At 40.7% G+C, this 17357-nt stretch overlaps 1 protein-coding gene across 5 annotated transcripts in view; it reads right to left on the minus strand.

Moving 5' to 3' along the window:
• The window catches only part of osbpl8 (oxysterol binding protein-like 8), a 100555-nt gene that overhangs the window by 27345 nt on the left and 55853 nt on the right, over positions 1-17357 (minus strand). For 4 of the 5 annotated variants that reach the window (XM_085436846.1, XM_085436847.1, XM_085436843.1 and 1 more), the window contains exons 3-4: positions 12160-12196; positions 10803-10979 (exon numbers count right to left, since the gene is read on the minus strand). In XM_085436846.1, the coding sequence (XP_085292972.1) occupies positions 10803-10979; positions 12160-12196 (214 nt within the window). The remainder of the gene's footprint in view (positions 1-10802; positions 10980-12159; positions 12197-17357) is intronic. The other variant, XM_085436849.1, reaches the window with a different exon arrangement.

Raw genomic sequence — 17357 nt, forward strand, 5'->3', positions numbered from 1 at the left:
TCTGCCAGCACTGAGGCAGGGTTGGGAAAATATTTAAACTGTTGAGTGTTTATGTTTGCCAAATTCTGAGAAGGTCAAAGCTGCATTAAAACATTTAACAGTAATTTAGAAAATTAGGGTATAAACATAGGACTCATATTCAGCTTCAGTCCATTATAAACGTATTACATGATTGCCACGTGGTCAGCAGACATCTTAGTCTGAACGTTAGAAAGTAAGAAATCAATCAGTAGCTGTTGTTTTTTCAGCAAATGTCGATTAGCCAGTTATCAAAGTTTTAATTTTTGATTTTCCTTTTGCACTAAAGCAAGTTTTGTTCACAAATGTATAAGGTCTAGAGTTTGTTCATGACCTTCAGAATAAAAAGTAAAAAAATGATGACCACGTTACTTAATCAAACTCTCCTGAAGCTGCTGCAGAGTCAGTGGCTTCTAGGATGGTTTTTTTCACCATTGCCCTTTTCTGTTTACATTTAATATGATGGGCAAATGTGAATCCAAAAAATATCTTCTTTGTTAATACTGTGATTATTCAGGCTGAATAATCATTATTCAGATGTTCTAATTCACTAACTGACCTAGCTGTGTCCCCCCCCCCCCGATCCATGGGGGGGCTAACGATTACTAAGTCACTCAGGGTACAACAGTGATGTTTTAATCACTCAGTTCTTGGTTGTTTTGATGGAGACACATGCTGAACCATTCTTTGAATGCTCCGCTATGCTGGTCTTCAAAGATTAGTAAAAGAATATTCAATTCCCTTCTCCATAGCCATCAGAGAAGAGGCAGTGTTAGACTGAAGATGGGAACGGTGATAATTCAGTCCAGCATCGAGCTAATGACTTCAAATTACTCGAAGCATTCACAGCAGTAAGCAGGCAGGGTTAATAAGAGCATGTCTGTACAGTCGATGTACACCGTGTTGTCCGGATTTGTTTAGTATGACAGTCAGAAAAGCTTCCTCGCTGGCTGCTGCTGCTTTAAATGGCCAAATTAATTTGCAGTGAAATGTCCCTTTTTCATTCCCTATTCTGTCTGACAACACAAATAACTACAGCTTGTAAACCATACCTGCTATGCTATAACGAGTCATCAGATTGCAAATATGTACACACACACACACACACACACACCAGATGCTCTGAGGACAGAAGGAAGTTTGTTGTCACACCACTGCTCAGACCACCCTTTTATTCCCACATTGCACAGGGAAATAAGAAAGCCTGTCAGCACTGCCGGGTTAAGCTTTAGTGTTCAAAGGCACAGAAGGCTCCGGGCTGCAGCGCGGCCACTGAATGCCGCATTGAAACATGTGCTTCTCCTGGACACAGGTACAGTAAATAGAGCTAAAACCAGGTGCATTGTCTGTGCCTGTAGGTGACACTGACTGTGAAGTGCTTTGTTGGCACACATCTGTGACACACTGAGCACTTTCTATAAATGGTACCTCTGCACCATGAATCTAGCTGACCTCTGGTCTCGTCTGAAATCCGACAGAAGCTGATACATGTGGATTATTTTAGATTTAGTTCTCTTATACACGCAGTGAATGTGTTCAGGATTTTTTAAAGGATAAACTTTTTAGGTTCAAAGCTGAAGGCCAATGAAAGATAAGTGTCATCAGTATGGTTCATATAAACACAGTCACTGATAACTCGTTTATTTATGTAAGAGCGAAGGAACACATTTGGCCTGGTCTTAGATTTGAAACCCAACACTGAAGAACATTATCAGCTCTTGTTCCTTGCAGTCTTCTGCCACCTTTAATCTCACCCGTCCTATTCATTCTTTCATTCTAGACCTTTGCAAGGAATCTAGAAATCTGCTGGCATCTCGCAAAGCCTTGCCTGCCAGCTGTCCATGGACATTTCAGCCGAGATAACTTGTGAAGTACTTGTGAGTGTAATCCCTTCCAAAACATCTGTCCCCAACGTAGCTAATCAATCTACAGCTGATAAATGTGAGCGCTGCCTGCCTCAACCGTGCTTTAATTAATACAGCTAATTAGATGGTCTGCGTGTATAATTCACATCCTAGACCTCATTAACCTGCTTGCAGAGGAGGAAATGCCCATTTTGGTTACTCCAAAGGCATTCTGAGTCACATGATAGTCTTTTTCTAAATTTAGTCATCATCTGGGTCATTTTCCCAGCTATATCCAGGCTACCCAGGGCGGACTCTTCATACATTCAAAAGAAAAGAACAAAAGCCCCACCTTTAATTAACAAGATGTTTCTGTTTTATAATCACATGACAGCCTGGGCTATTAGCTAACAGAAGCTTTTCAGTAATTTTACACATTTGTTTCTTATAATTTAAGCCTGACACTACACTTCTGTTTCCTTAAATATCTAACGGATTAAATGTGTATTTAAACTTCTTTATGTCTGTGAAGGTTCTCAGTCATCCAGGTCATCGTAGTCAAAGGAGCTTGCAAAGACTTCTTTAAGTTGCTTGAAGACGTTTCACCTCTCATCCGAGAAGCTTCTTCAGTTCTAAGGTCAAATGGTGGAGAGTCCCAGATATAAACCTAGTGGGAGTGGCCCCCCACAGAGGGACAAAAGGACCCCCTGATGATCCTCTAATCACCTGAGCCAAGGTGTGAAACTGGGTGTGGGTCCCAATCAGCCAGAGTTTCGGGTGAGCTCATTGTGAAACCTGGCCCCACCTTATCATGCGAATTCCTGAGGTCAGATGGCCCAGGATGTGAGTGGGCGTTAAGGCGTCTGGGAAGGATCTCAAAACTGGATTATAGATGGCAGACAGTTGGTGTCGTAAACCACCGCCTCTGTTCAAAGATGGTCGCTCACAGTGGACATAGATGCTTCTTTCACTCCTCTTTCAAACCATCTGTCCTCTCTGTCCAAAATGTGAACATTGGCATCCTCGAAAGAGTGACCTTTATCCTTAAGATGCAGATGGACTGCTGAGTCTTGTCCTGTGGAGGTGGCTCTTCTGTGTTGTGCCATGCGCTTGTGAAGTGGCTGTTTGGTCTCTCCAATGTAGAGGTCTGAGCATTCCTCGCTGCACTGTACAGCATACACCACATTGTTAAGTTTGTGTTTTGGCGTTTTGTCTTCTAAACTTCTTTACACTGACAAAGAGGAGTTTCACTGGTAAGGCCTACTCACACTTTTGCACTGAGGTGACAGCTGCTTTTGAGTTAGTGCTATACAAGTGACACTGAATTGAATGAAGATCAAAGTGTTCATGACACTGTACGTGGCCCACAACGTAAAATCGGTATGATGTCCTTGTTCTGTTTCGTCATCAGGAGAACTGAACATAAACCGTCTTGAAAGCCACTGAATGCTGCTTTAAATTTGGAGATAAGGATCCAGTGCAACCAATACAACCATGTATGTGACATTTACTTAAAAAAAAAACAGAAAAGATATTCTTGTCATGCTCTGGGATGTTTTTGATGATTACTTGGCACGTTATGATAGGCCATCATTGAGGCACAACTTTACATTTGATCAATACTGTTTCTATTAGCTGCACATGAACTTCAGCTGAAGATGGTGAATATTCTGCATTGTGATGATAGCAATAGCACACCACTGTTAGCATGTCAGCTCGAGATGTTCCTATGGCTAAATACGGCCTCAAAGAGCCACTAAGACTCTTAGTCTTATTTGTCCAGAGCAAAGTTGCTATTACATTAAGTTGATCTGACCACTGTTGATGCTTTACATGGTGTCACGGTTCAAAACAAAGCAAAGTTCATTAACTCTCCTGTTATTCTTCACTATGTTTGCAATAAATACAGCTGTTTGTTGAGTTATTGAAAAAATAAAAGTCAGAAGTTATTATCATGTTTTGTAGTCAATCACAAAAGTGAACAAAAACCTATTGATAGAATAGTAAGACTCAAACAGCTTCAAGAGTCACACGCAGTAAAACATCTATAGTCTTAGACCCTGTAAGCCTGAGATTAGCTGTGGAGCACGGAGGCTTTTTAAATCATTCTTCTGCTGTACTCCTCCTTCCTACAGTAAATCAAACAACATGCATATCTCTTGTTTCAGTCCACATTCATACTCTGATGAGTAAAAGTGGTTTTATGTTGGTGTGAGCTCCCTTCTGTCCTCGTGAGAGCAACCTTACATGGAGTATATAAGCACAAAAGCACACAAGACAGCACAAATCACTAAACAGGCTAGCGCTGGAAGTCAGGTGAGTGGCTTCAAACTACGTTACTCTTCTGCCTTCACTGTCTCCAATTCCACCAAGCACTACTTCAACTGCTGTGACAGCTTGTACTACTTAATACTATACCTTGGACTCCTTAAGGTTAAGTCTTAAAAGAAAATGTTCCAACGTTAAGTACTGCCGGCAGTTTAAGATCCCAAATCATGCTTTACACCCAAGTCATGTCAGTCCAGACAAGCCTTCAGCCGTCCGAGCAGAGCTCAGGCTGCAAGCAGACATATTCTCCATCATGTCTTCGTGTCCTCCAGCTCTCTACAGACAAACCTTGGTCAAACTCGCTCAGTGCTCTTGCCTTTCAGGGTCAGGCACTCATTGGATGAGAGCGTAGGTGGAAGAAGGGACACTGGATTGGCAGTGGCTGTTAACCCTGTCTGACGCCATAATCCCTGCGGCTGAGCTTAAATCCGCACCGACTCCACCTGCTCTGGCACTGTAGCTTAACTTCCTGCCTTTCCTCTTTTTTCCTTCTTCTACAATTCCTCTTCATTTCTTTATCAAATCTTTATCAAATTCTCTCACCATCTTATCCTCTTCATTATCCGCCCCCTCGTATGATTCACACATGCATCTCTTTCAAACTTTCCCAGTAGCAGTCTGGCAAGAGGAGCAAGTGAAAGTGGCTGTGTGAAGTTTCCTTTAGTGATGAGTTTATTTCTTTAGGGAACACACCGAGTTTGTGCGCCTGTTTTTATGCTCTGTCTCTCACTAATTAAACTAAATAATCCAAACAGCACACAGAGTCATGAAAGCAATCTGAACTAAACACAAAATTAAAACTTGCAGGTATAGTTGGATTTTTTGTCCATCTTTCTTCGATCAACAAGATTGTTGAGGTGACCCTGAATCCTCCCTTAGTTATGCTGCAATAGGTGGAGGCTGCTGAGGGATTCCCATGATGCATTGAGTGTTTCTTCTTCAGTCACCTTTCTCACTCACTATGTGTTAAGAGACCTCTGCACTGAATCACACTTGTTATTAACCTCTGTCTCTCTTCCACAGCATGTCTTTATCCTGTGTTCCTTCTCTCACCCCAACCAATCACAGCAGATGGCCCCGCCCCTCCCTGAGCCTGGTTCTGCTGGAGGTTTCTTCCTGTTAAAAGGGAGTTTTTCCTTCCCACTGTCGCCAAAGTGCTTGCTCATAGGGGGTCATATGATTGTTGGGTTTTTCTCTATTTGTAGTGTTGTAGGGTCTACATCACAATATAAAGTGTCTTAAGGCGACTGTTGTTGTGATTTGGTGCTGTGTAAATAAAATTGAACTGAACTGACTTGAAAGATTATTACAATCTATAAAGTCAAAAATCATCCTTTGAAAATTCAAAATTTTAGAATTCATATTTAGAGAGCACACATGATAGTTTATGGGAAAATCCCACTTTCAAAGTGAGCTGAAACTATCCAATCAGTGATAGGAAATACATACTCTAGGCGGTAAATCAAACATCTAGTCACTTTTTCTGCAGATGCTGCAGTAATCTGGTCACCTCCAACCGTTCTAGCAGTAATTAGATTTCCAAAAAGTCAATTTTGCAGTCAAATTGGATTCCCTTTGTGTAGAAATGTAAATACACTACATGCTCACGCATATATTTGGATCAATTCATGCATCTACAACTAAATGTGGGGATAGCAGTTTAAGCACTGATCTCCCCAGCCACCTGCTCCAACACCTCCATGGGGACACCATTATGTTCCCAGATATAATCCCTCCAGTGTGTCCAGCATCTGTCCCAGGCAGGACAGAAATGCAGAACTGCGTGATCAATTACAATACAATACACTTAATTAACTTCAATGATGAAAGGTTGACAAAAGCAATGAGGAGGAGGATCAGAAGACAGCAAAGAAGATGTAGAAGAAGATTATTGACTAGGTTGTAGCATCTAAGCAACGTATGAGGACCAATTTAATCTAGACATTCTCTGCTTTCAGATAATGTGGATATGCATGGACTGCTTTCAGTGCTGCATATCTACAGTTTTAGTAAGGAAATCAACTTCAGTGTCAAACTGACCCAATTGTTTTCAGGATCTTCACCAGTGATGAAAATCAAGCCTCAAGCTCCATACCAGAGATCTGAAAGTGGTGCATCACATCAGGAGATCAAGCACATAAGCTTTCGACAACAGAGGGGACTTCAACTAAAAACTAGAAGCCACACTGAAACGCTGAAACTTCCAGGAGTATGCAAGGAGGTGCTTTTGTGCACATTTCTTTATAAAAACAATCAAATGGTTGCTAATGAGGTCAGAATCTGCTATGAGGAGGATAAGAGGGATTTCATCCATCATGAACATGTAAACATGGAGCTTTAAGCTCTAGCCTTTTAAAACGATTACTATGTATGCAAATGTATCACGAGGGTTAGTCAGCACATCGCAGCTGGGGTACAATCAAATGTGATTATGTTTCAACACAAGTTGTTATCCTCCAGAAATCCTGCTCTGCAGCAGCGACACACCAACACAGCAATTCAAAATCACATTCCATCTTCACACCTTAGATGTGAATGTTCTCACAACTCCTGCAGAATATTCTTCCAGAAAGATCTGTACCACAGCAGCAGTCGTGCCCTCGTGTATGGGGTGGATTCATTCGTGAACTCCAATATTAAGAAACTGCCTATTTTAACCCAAGGACATCAGGCAGAATCTATGTTAACACTGGCAAGAGAAAACACGTCAAAGCAAACACTGTCATCACTTTGACACAAGACCATCGGCTAGACGTTGAAGTCAAATCGGTTGCCATGGATACCCATTCTGGACTGCAGGGACTTGAGGGTCATATTGGGTATATATTCTTACAGACTCTTGTTTCTCTGAAGCAGTGAGGACTAGAATGTGAAGTAAGTTGACTGCTTTTATTCTGTATGCTTACACCAGGAAATGAGAAATATTAGCCAAGGGCTGACTAAGCACTTCTTACTCCAGTATGTATACTAATACATTTCAGCTATACCATAAACACAAAACATGTATCTCATTGAACGTCTGACAAAGATTTTAATGGACCGATCCCAAAAGGCTGCTGATGTGTTGAGCCTATATCCACACAGCAACACACAGATCACACTCTTCAGCGATCACTGCATACACCTAGGCTGATAAGCCTGACACAGAGAGCGTTTCTGCAATTCTCTGTACCGCTTGCTCTCTCTTGTGGTAAGAAAGTGAGTTCCACCCTAGAATAATGTAGGAAACACTGACACAGAGATTCAGTTTTTCTTGTATACTATAAGCAAGATTTGCCAGAAAATATTTTTCATTTAAAAATAAAAATCCCACATTGGAACATTTTTCACTCACAGCAATAAAAACAAAGGATCTGTCACAGTTTACAGTCTCAAAATCAAAACTATCAGCCTCCGCTTCTTTGCCCTTCATGCTCTCTGTGATCTTAAGAGGAATCAAACTAAATTTTCTGATACTAAGAACACACACTGAGAACAAGGAAATCTAACAACACTCTAGTAATTTTCTAATCACAGTAAGGTGTCCACAAGAGGGCGCTGTAATACAAGAATAAGGCATGAGCAATGATGTAAGACCAATTTCCTCAAAGCTATAGAACCCCCTCTTTGATTTGTTCCTATTCTGCTGCATGGGAACTTCCATCCCTGAGCCCATCAACAGTCCTGAATGAGATGGTTTCCAGAAAGGAAGCTCAAATCTCGAGTGGAACAGGATGAGCAGGTTTGAAGTTGGGATCTCCTAAAAAGGTCTGCAGTTGGCTGGAGAAAAAAAAAGAGAGAGACTAAGCAAATCCCTGATAGCTATCCTGAGGCTACAAATGGCCATTGCTTCTATGTCTTAAAGTGTCAACATAACACGCAACAGAATAAAAGAAGACAAAGGAAACAGGATTATAAGAGTTAAGAGGCTCAGCGTGTACAGTATGCAGCTCTATTTAGAACTCAACAGCAACTACAATGATTGTAATGGTCAGAGAGTGTGTGTGTGTGTGTGTGTGTGTGTGTGTGTGTGTGTGTGTGTGTGTGTTTGGACCTATAGTGTACAGTATATGAAGTATATGGTGTTTTTCAAGCATGTTGTGTAGCGATTGAGCCGGTGATATTTTAACGCTCCCGTCTGGGACATTCTGGATATCTAACAAACAATTAATAGTCGTGTGCTTTATCAGAGCAACTGCTGCAGAGGAGCTCAGTTCTGCATTCAGCCTCATTACACAGAGCTGGTTAGTGAAGAAAATGGTCAAATTTGAGGAATCACATGAAAGACATCTTATCATTTCATGCCATGTGATGCTGCCCAGAAACAAACCTCCTCTCTTTGACTTGCTGGTTGATTTTCAAAGAAATTCTTTGCTCCATCTGTTAAACAGGCGCATCAGACGGCAATCACGAGCGCCACCGCACAGTCAAAACCACGACACAATGTTTGCTACTTTGCTAATATTATCACAGGCAATATGTCATGTCAGGAGCACAAAAGTCCTGGTTGTACTGAAGAGCATATTTTATCCCTTAAAGACACGATTTCTAAAAATACTGGAGAGAGAGGAATGCGTCTGATTAGTATAACTTTTCATTTAAAGGAAACAGAGAGCTGATTTTTCCAATTATAAACATGTACTTCCAAACAAATCTGAATAACTTAAACCAAAGACACACAAATGAAAAGGTCTGCTATAAACAGATATGACTAAAAACCTGCTCAATATACTGGTTAGTCAGTAGGAGTTACCATCTTTCCTGTGATGGATCTCTTATTTTTGGAATTAAACTTCTCTTATTGGTTCTTTCCTGCAGTAAAAACACATGTAGGAAAATGATAATATACTTGAACACATACACCAGACTTTAAAATGTACTTATTAGGGTGGTACAGTGACGCAGTGCTTACAGGCACACTAAGATAACTGCTGTTTTTAACTTGGCAGTGGATGTAACATTTGACGTAATCTATTTAAATGAAAATGACTTGATTGGTATAGTTTCAGTTTATATAATGCACACCTTTGAATTCATATATTTCAGTTGTATTTCTCTCAGAACGTTGCTTAATGTGATTATTGAGGGTAAAGAATCTTCTGTTTGAGTCAGTCTTTAGTTAGTTTCGAGTTTGTAAGTTCGCTTGCTTCTTTTTTCCAGGTGAGCGTGCAGTTCAGCATTTGTTATGATGGCTGTTCTCCCCCTTGGAGACCGCGGGAGTCTCCAAAAATGTTTTTAAGATTAAATAATATACCATGTTCTGACTGAGGGATTTCTGAAAAATTAAAACGTACAGCTCTGTTATCACTTCCAACATAAATGAAGACAGAAAACTAAACAGCAGTGACTTTTGCAGGGTTACTGAAGTTGGGCTAGCTGGTATATAATGATGTGCTACATGACTGGGCTGGGCTGTAGTTACATCGTAAGGGTTTAAAAACTGAGCTTTAAAATGAACTCAGAGAAGATACAAAACATTAAAACATGTTAAAAACACAAAAGCCTTATTAAATGCAGAGTAGTTTTTTTCATATGTAATCAGTTAAAGATTGGATATCCCACCTGCTGTGAATGTTTTAATGCAGAACAGTTGTTATTATTATCACTCGTCACATCCTGTTTATGACAGTTAAAATTAACAAGAGTGCCTCATGTAAACTGTGTGTAGTGTTAAATAGGCCTATACTACTGTACTTTAATGTCGGTCATAAGGGTGGTACTTCAAGAGCCATGTATTTTATGCTACAGGCTACAGGAGGTCTAAGACAGAATTTCACTACAGAAATCCCACAAAGACTGGAGGAAGCACTGATTTTAGAAACTGATGTAAAGTTACTGTGGATTCCTGTGATGGCTGAAAAACAAATTTATATAAAAAAAACATTTAGAAGCACAAAGCAGAACATGTTTGTGCAGGATTAACTGTCTGCCAGTCGTTATCAAATTTCTTGGCATAACACATCTGCTTAGAAAGTACATGTAGCAATGCATCAACAATCTGCTCAGAGTTTAAATTCAGTATTATACAGATATTTACTGCACTAGCATTAAGTACAACAGCAATAATCAGGAAAGTGCTGCATGATGACTCTGAGAGGCTGAATGGGAAAAAAAATCATGACTTGTTCAAATAGGCAGCACAGGTTGCTTTTATTATGATTGAGGACATGTAGTGATGTGAGGGGGTGTGGAGTGGGGGTGGTGTTAGTAATTTACTTTATCCTGTCATTACCATAGCAGCCAAAAAATAAGGAGGAGGTCAAACGTTTGCATAAACAGTGAGCAGCATGAAGGGGTTAGGGTTTGAAAAGTACACGTTTCTGCACTTTTACAACATTTGAACCAACTAAAATATCCTGACTAATTTTTTAGTGTGAATGTGATCTGAGAGCACGTCATAAAGCACTTTTTGGGAGAATGCGTTACTACTATGACATAACGTACAGTAATGGAGACACGCTAAATCATGACCGAACGCGCTGATCTATAATAACCATGATGGACATGATTTCATTTCAGCTGCGTGCCATAACCCTCTCTCTCTCGCTCACTGTGCACTCAGCTCTCGAACAAGAACAAAGTGCAAACTAATGACAATAATAACAAACCAGTGTTTTGGAAAGCAGATCTTACCGTGGCTGTAGCTGACTCCTGGGCTGAGGGTAGAGGGGCTGGCAAGCTGCTCCCTGTTGGGTGTTTGGAGGCCTACTTCCTTCTCCCTCTCCTTGTCCCGCTCCTTCACCTGGCGCTGGCTCATCCTGCTCGGGGTCTGTGTCAGAAGGACGGTGTCATCACCGCACACTATGGCAGCTACATAAAAGGAGAAGGAAGAAGAGGTGAGAGATGAAAAGGGAAGACATCAGAAGAAAAATCTGACATGTTGCCACCTTTCTTGAAATCAGAGCACATCCACACACAACCCTCTTGTGGAGCATCTGATAGCTGCAGCCTTCTGTTTCATAACCTATTTTGATAACTTACATAATATTTGTTTTCAACATTATCATCATGACGGTTTTCATGAGAGCTGATAACCTGAAGATGTGAGCCTCTCCCCTATTACTCCACCTTGTTTACTGAGCCCTAATGAAGCAGGCAGGCAAGTTATTGCTTAGCAATGGGAGCCCATCTTGGATGAAGTGTGACCAATCCCATTGCATTAAAAAAACAAAACAGGACTCATGCATAAGTATGAAAACACTTCTACCATTTATGGTTCTAAAAATATTTGTAACAAGAAAAAACAACAACTGCTCTGGTCTTACTGGGGTCAGCAGCTAAATGTCTCTTGTTATCCCATCTCTATTTAAATAATGTGTTTACTCATTTATCTTTACACACACCATCTTGCAACAGCAGAAGTTATTGTTTTAGTTAAAATGGTTTCAGTTGCCAGTCTTGGGCAAGATATTAAACACCTAATGGCTCCACAATTCATTCATCAGAGTAGGAAGGTGTGGGAATGTTACACAGAAAGCACCTGGGTGTAGACAAAAGTGCTTTATGGGACATTTTGTATAAAGCTCTTCGAGTTCTCAAGAAGAGTAGAAAAGCACAATATGTGAACCAGTCCATATGGCTCTGTGCTATATTTGAAAGTGGAATTTACATATTAGACAAAGGAAAGAGCAACACAATCACATCGTTTTGCTTTAACATCTGAAGTTAAGGGTGAGCGTTCTTAATATCAGTTTATATACTACATAGAAAAAGTTCATCTTTGCACTCTGTTCAAAAGAATGGACTTTGTTTGCTTTTCCAAATGCAGATACATTTTGTTGTGAAGCCATATATGAAGTGGACAGTGACACACTTTCCCAAAATACATAATTAACTAACCACTAAAACTGACTTTAAATGCTCAATACTTGGGAAAAGCAAGAGCACATGCATTCTTTTCTAATCAATTTCAGCCTAAATATCAGTCCTGGCCAGTTTGCTGACTGGGTACACTGGCCTTAGCCCTTCGTCTGAAAGGTCACTGGCTTACCGGAGGTGGCATGCTGCTCTCTCAACTCTGCGTGTTGCTAGCAGGGCGAAAGGGTGGAGATGAGGGGGAAGGGCAAGACAGTGATAGCAGATAAAAACAGAGGGAAAGACAGAAAATGAAAGGGATTGGAAAATGTGTCAGAGGATTTTGGATAGAGATTAAAGGGGACGAAGGGGTGTCCACCATGTGTTGTTCACCAGATGTTGGCAGTGGTGGGTTTGCGGGCAGTGGGGTTGGTGTATAGTGGGCAGCATCAGCATCAGCAGCAGCATCAGCAGCAACAGCAGCACAGCAGGTGAAGCCGCAGCCGCACAGGACGACAACAGACAAACACACACACACACACACACACACACACCAAAAAACAGAGGAGACAAGAGACAGAAAAAAAACACATTAGTTTAACCAAAATGTGGATGGAAGACAACTTAACATAAATCTGTTGGGTGATGGAGGCAGTGGGAGGGAGACTTGGTGATACACAGCAATGGATAAAGTTACAGCGCACACACAAACATGATGGAGAATAAATGGTCACATTCCCAATGACTACCAATCAGCGGCCCATTAATTACAACAGCTGCTGCCGGAGAATCCCAAAATAATAATTAAGGGCCATCTCAGTGGTTGATCCCACACTGCAACTAACAACTGCTTTGCATTTAAAATGTCACTGAACGGTTGTAGCTCTTTAACATTTCCCAGAGGTCGTGTCTACCAATTAGTCAAACTCAAAAGACACAGTTTTATTGATCATCTGGGTTTCAGTTAGTGTCACATCTGATATTGACTATATACCTCAAGGCAACGTGACAGTGGGAACTGATTTTGATTAATGATGAATGAAACTGGTTTTACAAGATGAGTTTAGAAATCTTCAGCAAACCGAGTGAGTGCACATTCATTTTGAAAACTTAAAAATCAAATGTAAAATTAAAAAAAAACATGATTTTAATAAACCCAACGCTGCTTTGTGCAATGTGATAATGTCCTCATGCTAACCTGCTCTTAGAAATATTATGCACCAGCTTATTCTTACAGATTATAGTTAGCAGCTTCTGTCATTGCTAGGATATGCTAGCTGGCTAGCTATATGACTAAACCACACATCATATAAGGAGGAGACCTGACTCCTGAGCAGAAATCTATAGGAGATGGGGCAAAGAAGACAACTGTCATGTCTAAGCTCCCCAAAGAGCCAAACAACAGCCAAAGAAGCTATGTTAGCAAACATTGCGCATGCATAGTAGAAGTATAGAGCTGTGATCAGATGTTTACATACACTTATCATGAGCATGTTATGGTAATTTGAGCTGCTCTTTTTCCAGGGTTGAATGATTGATTTAGCACCATACAACTTTAATAAGTGGTGCTGAAGGTTCTTCGATGTCTTTTAAGGGACAAACTCCAAACTCCAAAATTAATTCAAACTTGTGCACCCAATTCTTCAAAGAAATCATTAAAAGCCACAAATTATTTAATTAAGCAGGAACGTCTAAATAAGTGCTGGAGTAGTTTCAAAGGTTCCTGCCAAGTGACAAGAATCACTTTTAAAAGAACTTTGGCCAAATGAAACTTTCGGGATTATTCACTGGTTGCATGACATGTCATCCCTGCAGCATCAGCCTCAGAATAGCACAGGAGAAAAATATTAATGATTTGTGGATGCATCCTCTGGGTACAATAAATATCCATGTAACAGCACAACCACTTTGTTACTCAAGTGTTTTATATTTTCAGTACAGTACACCATTTACTTTGCAGGTAGTTATTAATGTAATGTCTCATAAACAGGAAGTTAATCATTACAATCAACTTAAATATTTCAACCATTGGTTTATATTTCTTATTAAGTCCTATCCGCAGAGCAATAAACATTACAGTGTAATTGGTAAGCAGCTCTGACCACAAACAACAGACACTCACCCACATGACTCCCTCCACCTGTGCACAGCGGAGAGTGGAAGCATTTAACAGCTGACCAAAAGCAACAAACAGGCTCTGATTAGGTTTGCTCACCATGGCCTCTCTTTATCTTAAAAGTAACAGCTCTGCAACAGTAAGGGCGCTGTTTCTGTTCAGTCATAACTCTGACACAGCAAATATCAACACGACTGCAGAAGATTCTTAATTTCACTACCTCCAAGATACCGTCTGGCTCAGGTTTACAGAAACCCATCATATTAGTCCAGGCAGCTGCAGTGAATAGATCTGGTGTCATGGTCACCGCCGGAGTGAAGCAGGATCCTATATAATCTCTAGTCAGACAAAACAACCATAGGCAGCTCAGTGAGAAGGAAGACGGGGAAAACAGGGCCACTGATTGGTTATTGCTCAGATAATCCTACAGATGAAATCAAATCACAAAGTTCTGATTGGTTAGAACCCAGAGACCTACTGGCTGAGAGGGCAGACGATACTGAGAGCTGCTCACAACAATAAGGGATTAGCAAACTGTCACTGAACGCCAGAGATCTATTAACGAGGCTTTGTGAAGAGGCACCAACAGAGTGCTTTCCTAATTTAATCTTGGCTCAGTGTGCTGTCTTACCATTACACTGAGGCCACTCCCACCAAGTTGCAAACAGATGACCCTCAGTCATTGGGGCAAAGAGTTCAGAGGAGTTTGTTCCTGGAAGGCTGGTAGTTTTCTCTAAATACAGCACACAGTCTGATCCCAAAATAAACCACTTTTCCTCAAACTGTCTGTTCAATAAACTCACAGCAACTGTCAGCAGCTTCTGTGACTGACAGTCTTTGTGAACCCGGGGTGAATGCTGTTTATAACAACCTCACCTGGTGATTAGTGCTGATTAATTATGCAGATGAGAGTGTGGGTGGTGGTGAAGAGGCTGACAGAGACACAAAGTGAAGGGCCAGCAACAATCTCCAAGTGATACTAATAGAAAACAGAAACTGCGACAGGCAGCCCGAGAAAGAGTTTTAACAATACAGTTGAATAAAAGCGCACTTGCTGGACCACAGCAAGTGGCAAGAGCACATTAGCATTTGAAAAGCTTTTGTCACTATAAATTGATCATCAAAAAAAGGGTGGTGGGAGGTTTGCATGCACTAAGCTGACCTAAAGCATGAATCATTCAAACTCAAACTTTTTGTGACCAGGTTTTAATATTCTATAAATCCTCAAAAATAATGTCTGTTGTCAAGTTGTCTGTGAGATTTGTACAGTCTGCTGTTTTCCCAGCACAAACATTTGTGTGGAGAATGAGAATCAACAGTGTACAACCCACATCCTCACAGCTGAACTTTTAGTGTCATGAATAATCTAACACGTTCATCTTTTTGGGGTTTCTACATGGAAAACAAAGTGAGGTAGAGATGGAGGAGCACTGACTCAAGTTCAGAGAGATAAAGGATGGAGGGGATTTCACCACACATGAGCCCATTCTGAAAACTCGCAGTTTTAAAGCCAGCAGGATTTTTAGCATTTGTCTGTATTTTGCAGTGCACTGCAATTATTTTACAGATAATCCTCTGTAAAATAATATTCTCACAATCATCATAATTAATATTACACTATTACACTGCTCAAAAAACATCCCAAAACTAAAGGGACACGTTAAAACCACATCAGATCTCAATGGCGACGTGCTGAATACTGATTTGGACTGAGTAATGTGAGTAATCTTGAGACTACGGTGAGAAGCAACAAATCCTCCAGCCATGGCACATTCTGATGTGCCTGGAGGAGTTGGACTACCTGTGCTGGAGTCCAGGTATCACCTCATGCTGCCAGTAGTAACACTGATATGATCCAAATGCAAAACTGATGAGGAGGGAAAAATGTCCTCCACCTGTGAAACCGTTAGTGCTTTGGGAGTAATCTCGTTGTTGCTCCTCTAGTGCCCCTGCTGTTCATTTCTTTAACACCACAAAGCAGCTTTTTTTTTTCTACAGTGTATATTAGCAACCTAAAAATCACCTTCAGTGAAGCTATGAGTGACTGTAGTTGCTGAAACACACACACACACACACACACACACACACACGCACACGCACAACTTGTATTAGACTTTGGGAAAGCTAGCAGCTGACAACCATGTTTGGTTTGGAAACTTTTGATACTAAATTCCATTCCCAGTCTCGTACACGTACTGTGCTCTAATGCAGCGACCCCCAACCTTTTTTTTGCACCACGGACCGTGTGTCCGACAATATTTTCACAGATCGGCCTTTAAGGAGTTGCAGATTAATACAAGAAAATAAAACCAATACCGGTATCAAAAAAAGAAGATTTATTCATAACACACGGGAAAAGACCCAGGGAAATGGAGTTAATGATTAAAAAAATAACGCTAAAAAAACGATAAAAACCCTAAATTTCACACCCAAGCCTCAACTCTCGCGGTCCGGTACCAAACGACTCACGGACCTGTACCGATCCGTGGCCCGGGGGTTGGGGACCGCTGCTCTAATGCACATTGGATTTTTGAAGCTCATACAGATATCTACATTTGTATGCCGGATATATATCATACCATATCATATATAGCCAGCAATATTTCCTCAACATAAACTTACATTAATGTAAAAAAATATATAATAAAACAATGCATACTATCCAGCTATTTACAGGAGCTCCAGTAAGAGCTCTCTGATGAGCAAACCAAGCAATGTCTGCTGCACCTCCACTGCAGTGACTCTACTCACAGGCCTGAGGAGGAACGTACTGCATATCCACTGACAACAAGATCTGCAATGAGCCTGTGCTGGTGTATTAATGTATGCATTAACATGTGCATCATAAGATGTCTAAAATCCTTCACTAAAGTAGATGGATCTTAAAAGCATGGACATAGATATGTGTACATTTTACTGTCAGTGATATTTCCCATCATTAGAGAGAATAAAAGTTTCGAACCCATCAGCCTTATATTGCAAGAGAAAAATCATCATCATAATATTTTCATGCGGGTAGTGTTTCAGTTTCCACTGACAGGTTAATCAAAACAGATCTCAGATGAGTTGAGCAATCACAATTTTGTGTGCACGATCGCAGACGCACATGTAATACTGTAAGAATCTGAAGAGTTCTCACAGTCTGAAAATAAAGAAAACATTGGCAGCTATTGCTGCAACAGCTTACTGTGTTTGATTAAGGCAGATGCAAATAAAAAGGTAAACTCCCTGTGACAGCTCACCTAGTTTGATCCCACTGTGGTCTGTTCAGACCTGCA

The sequence above is a fragment of the Copadichromis virginalis genome, linkage group LG17 (assembly GCF_057382275.1).
Source record: "Copadichromis virginalis isolate Kocher_CV1m ecotype Utaka linkage group LG17, C_Virginalis_male_GT1.1, whole genome shotgun sequence".
NCBI lineage: Eukaryota > Metazoa > Chordata > Actinopteri > Cichliformes > Cichlidae > Copadichromis > Copadichromis virginalis.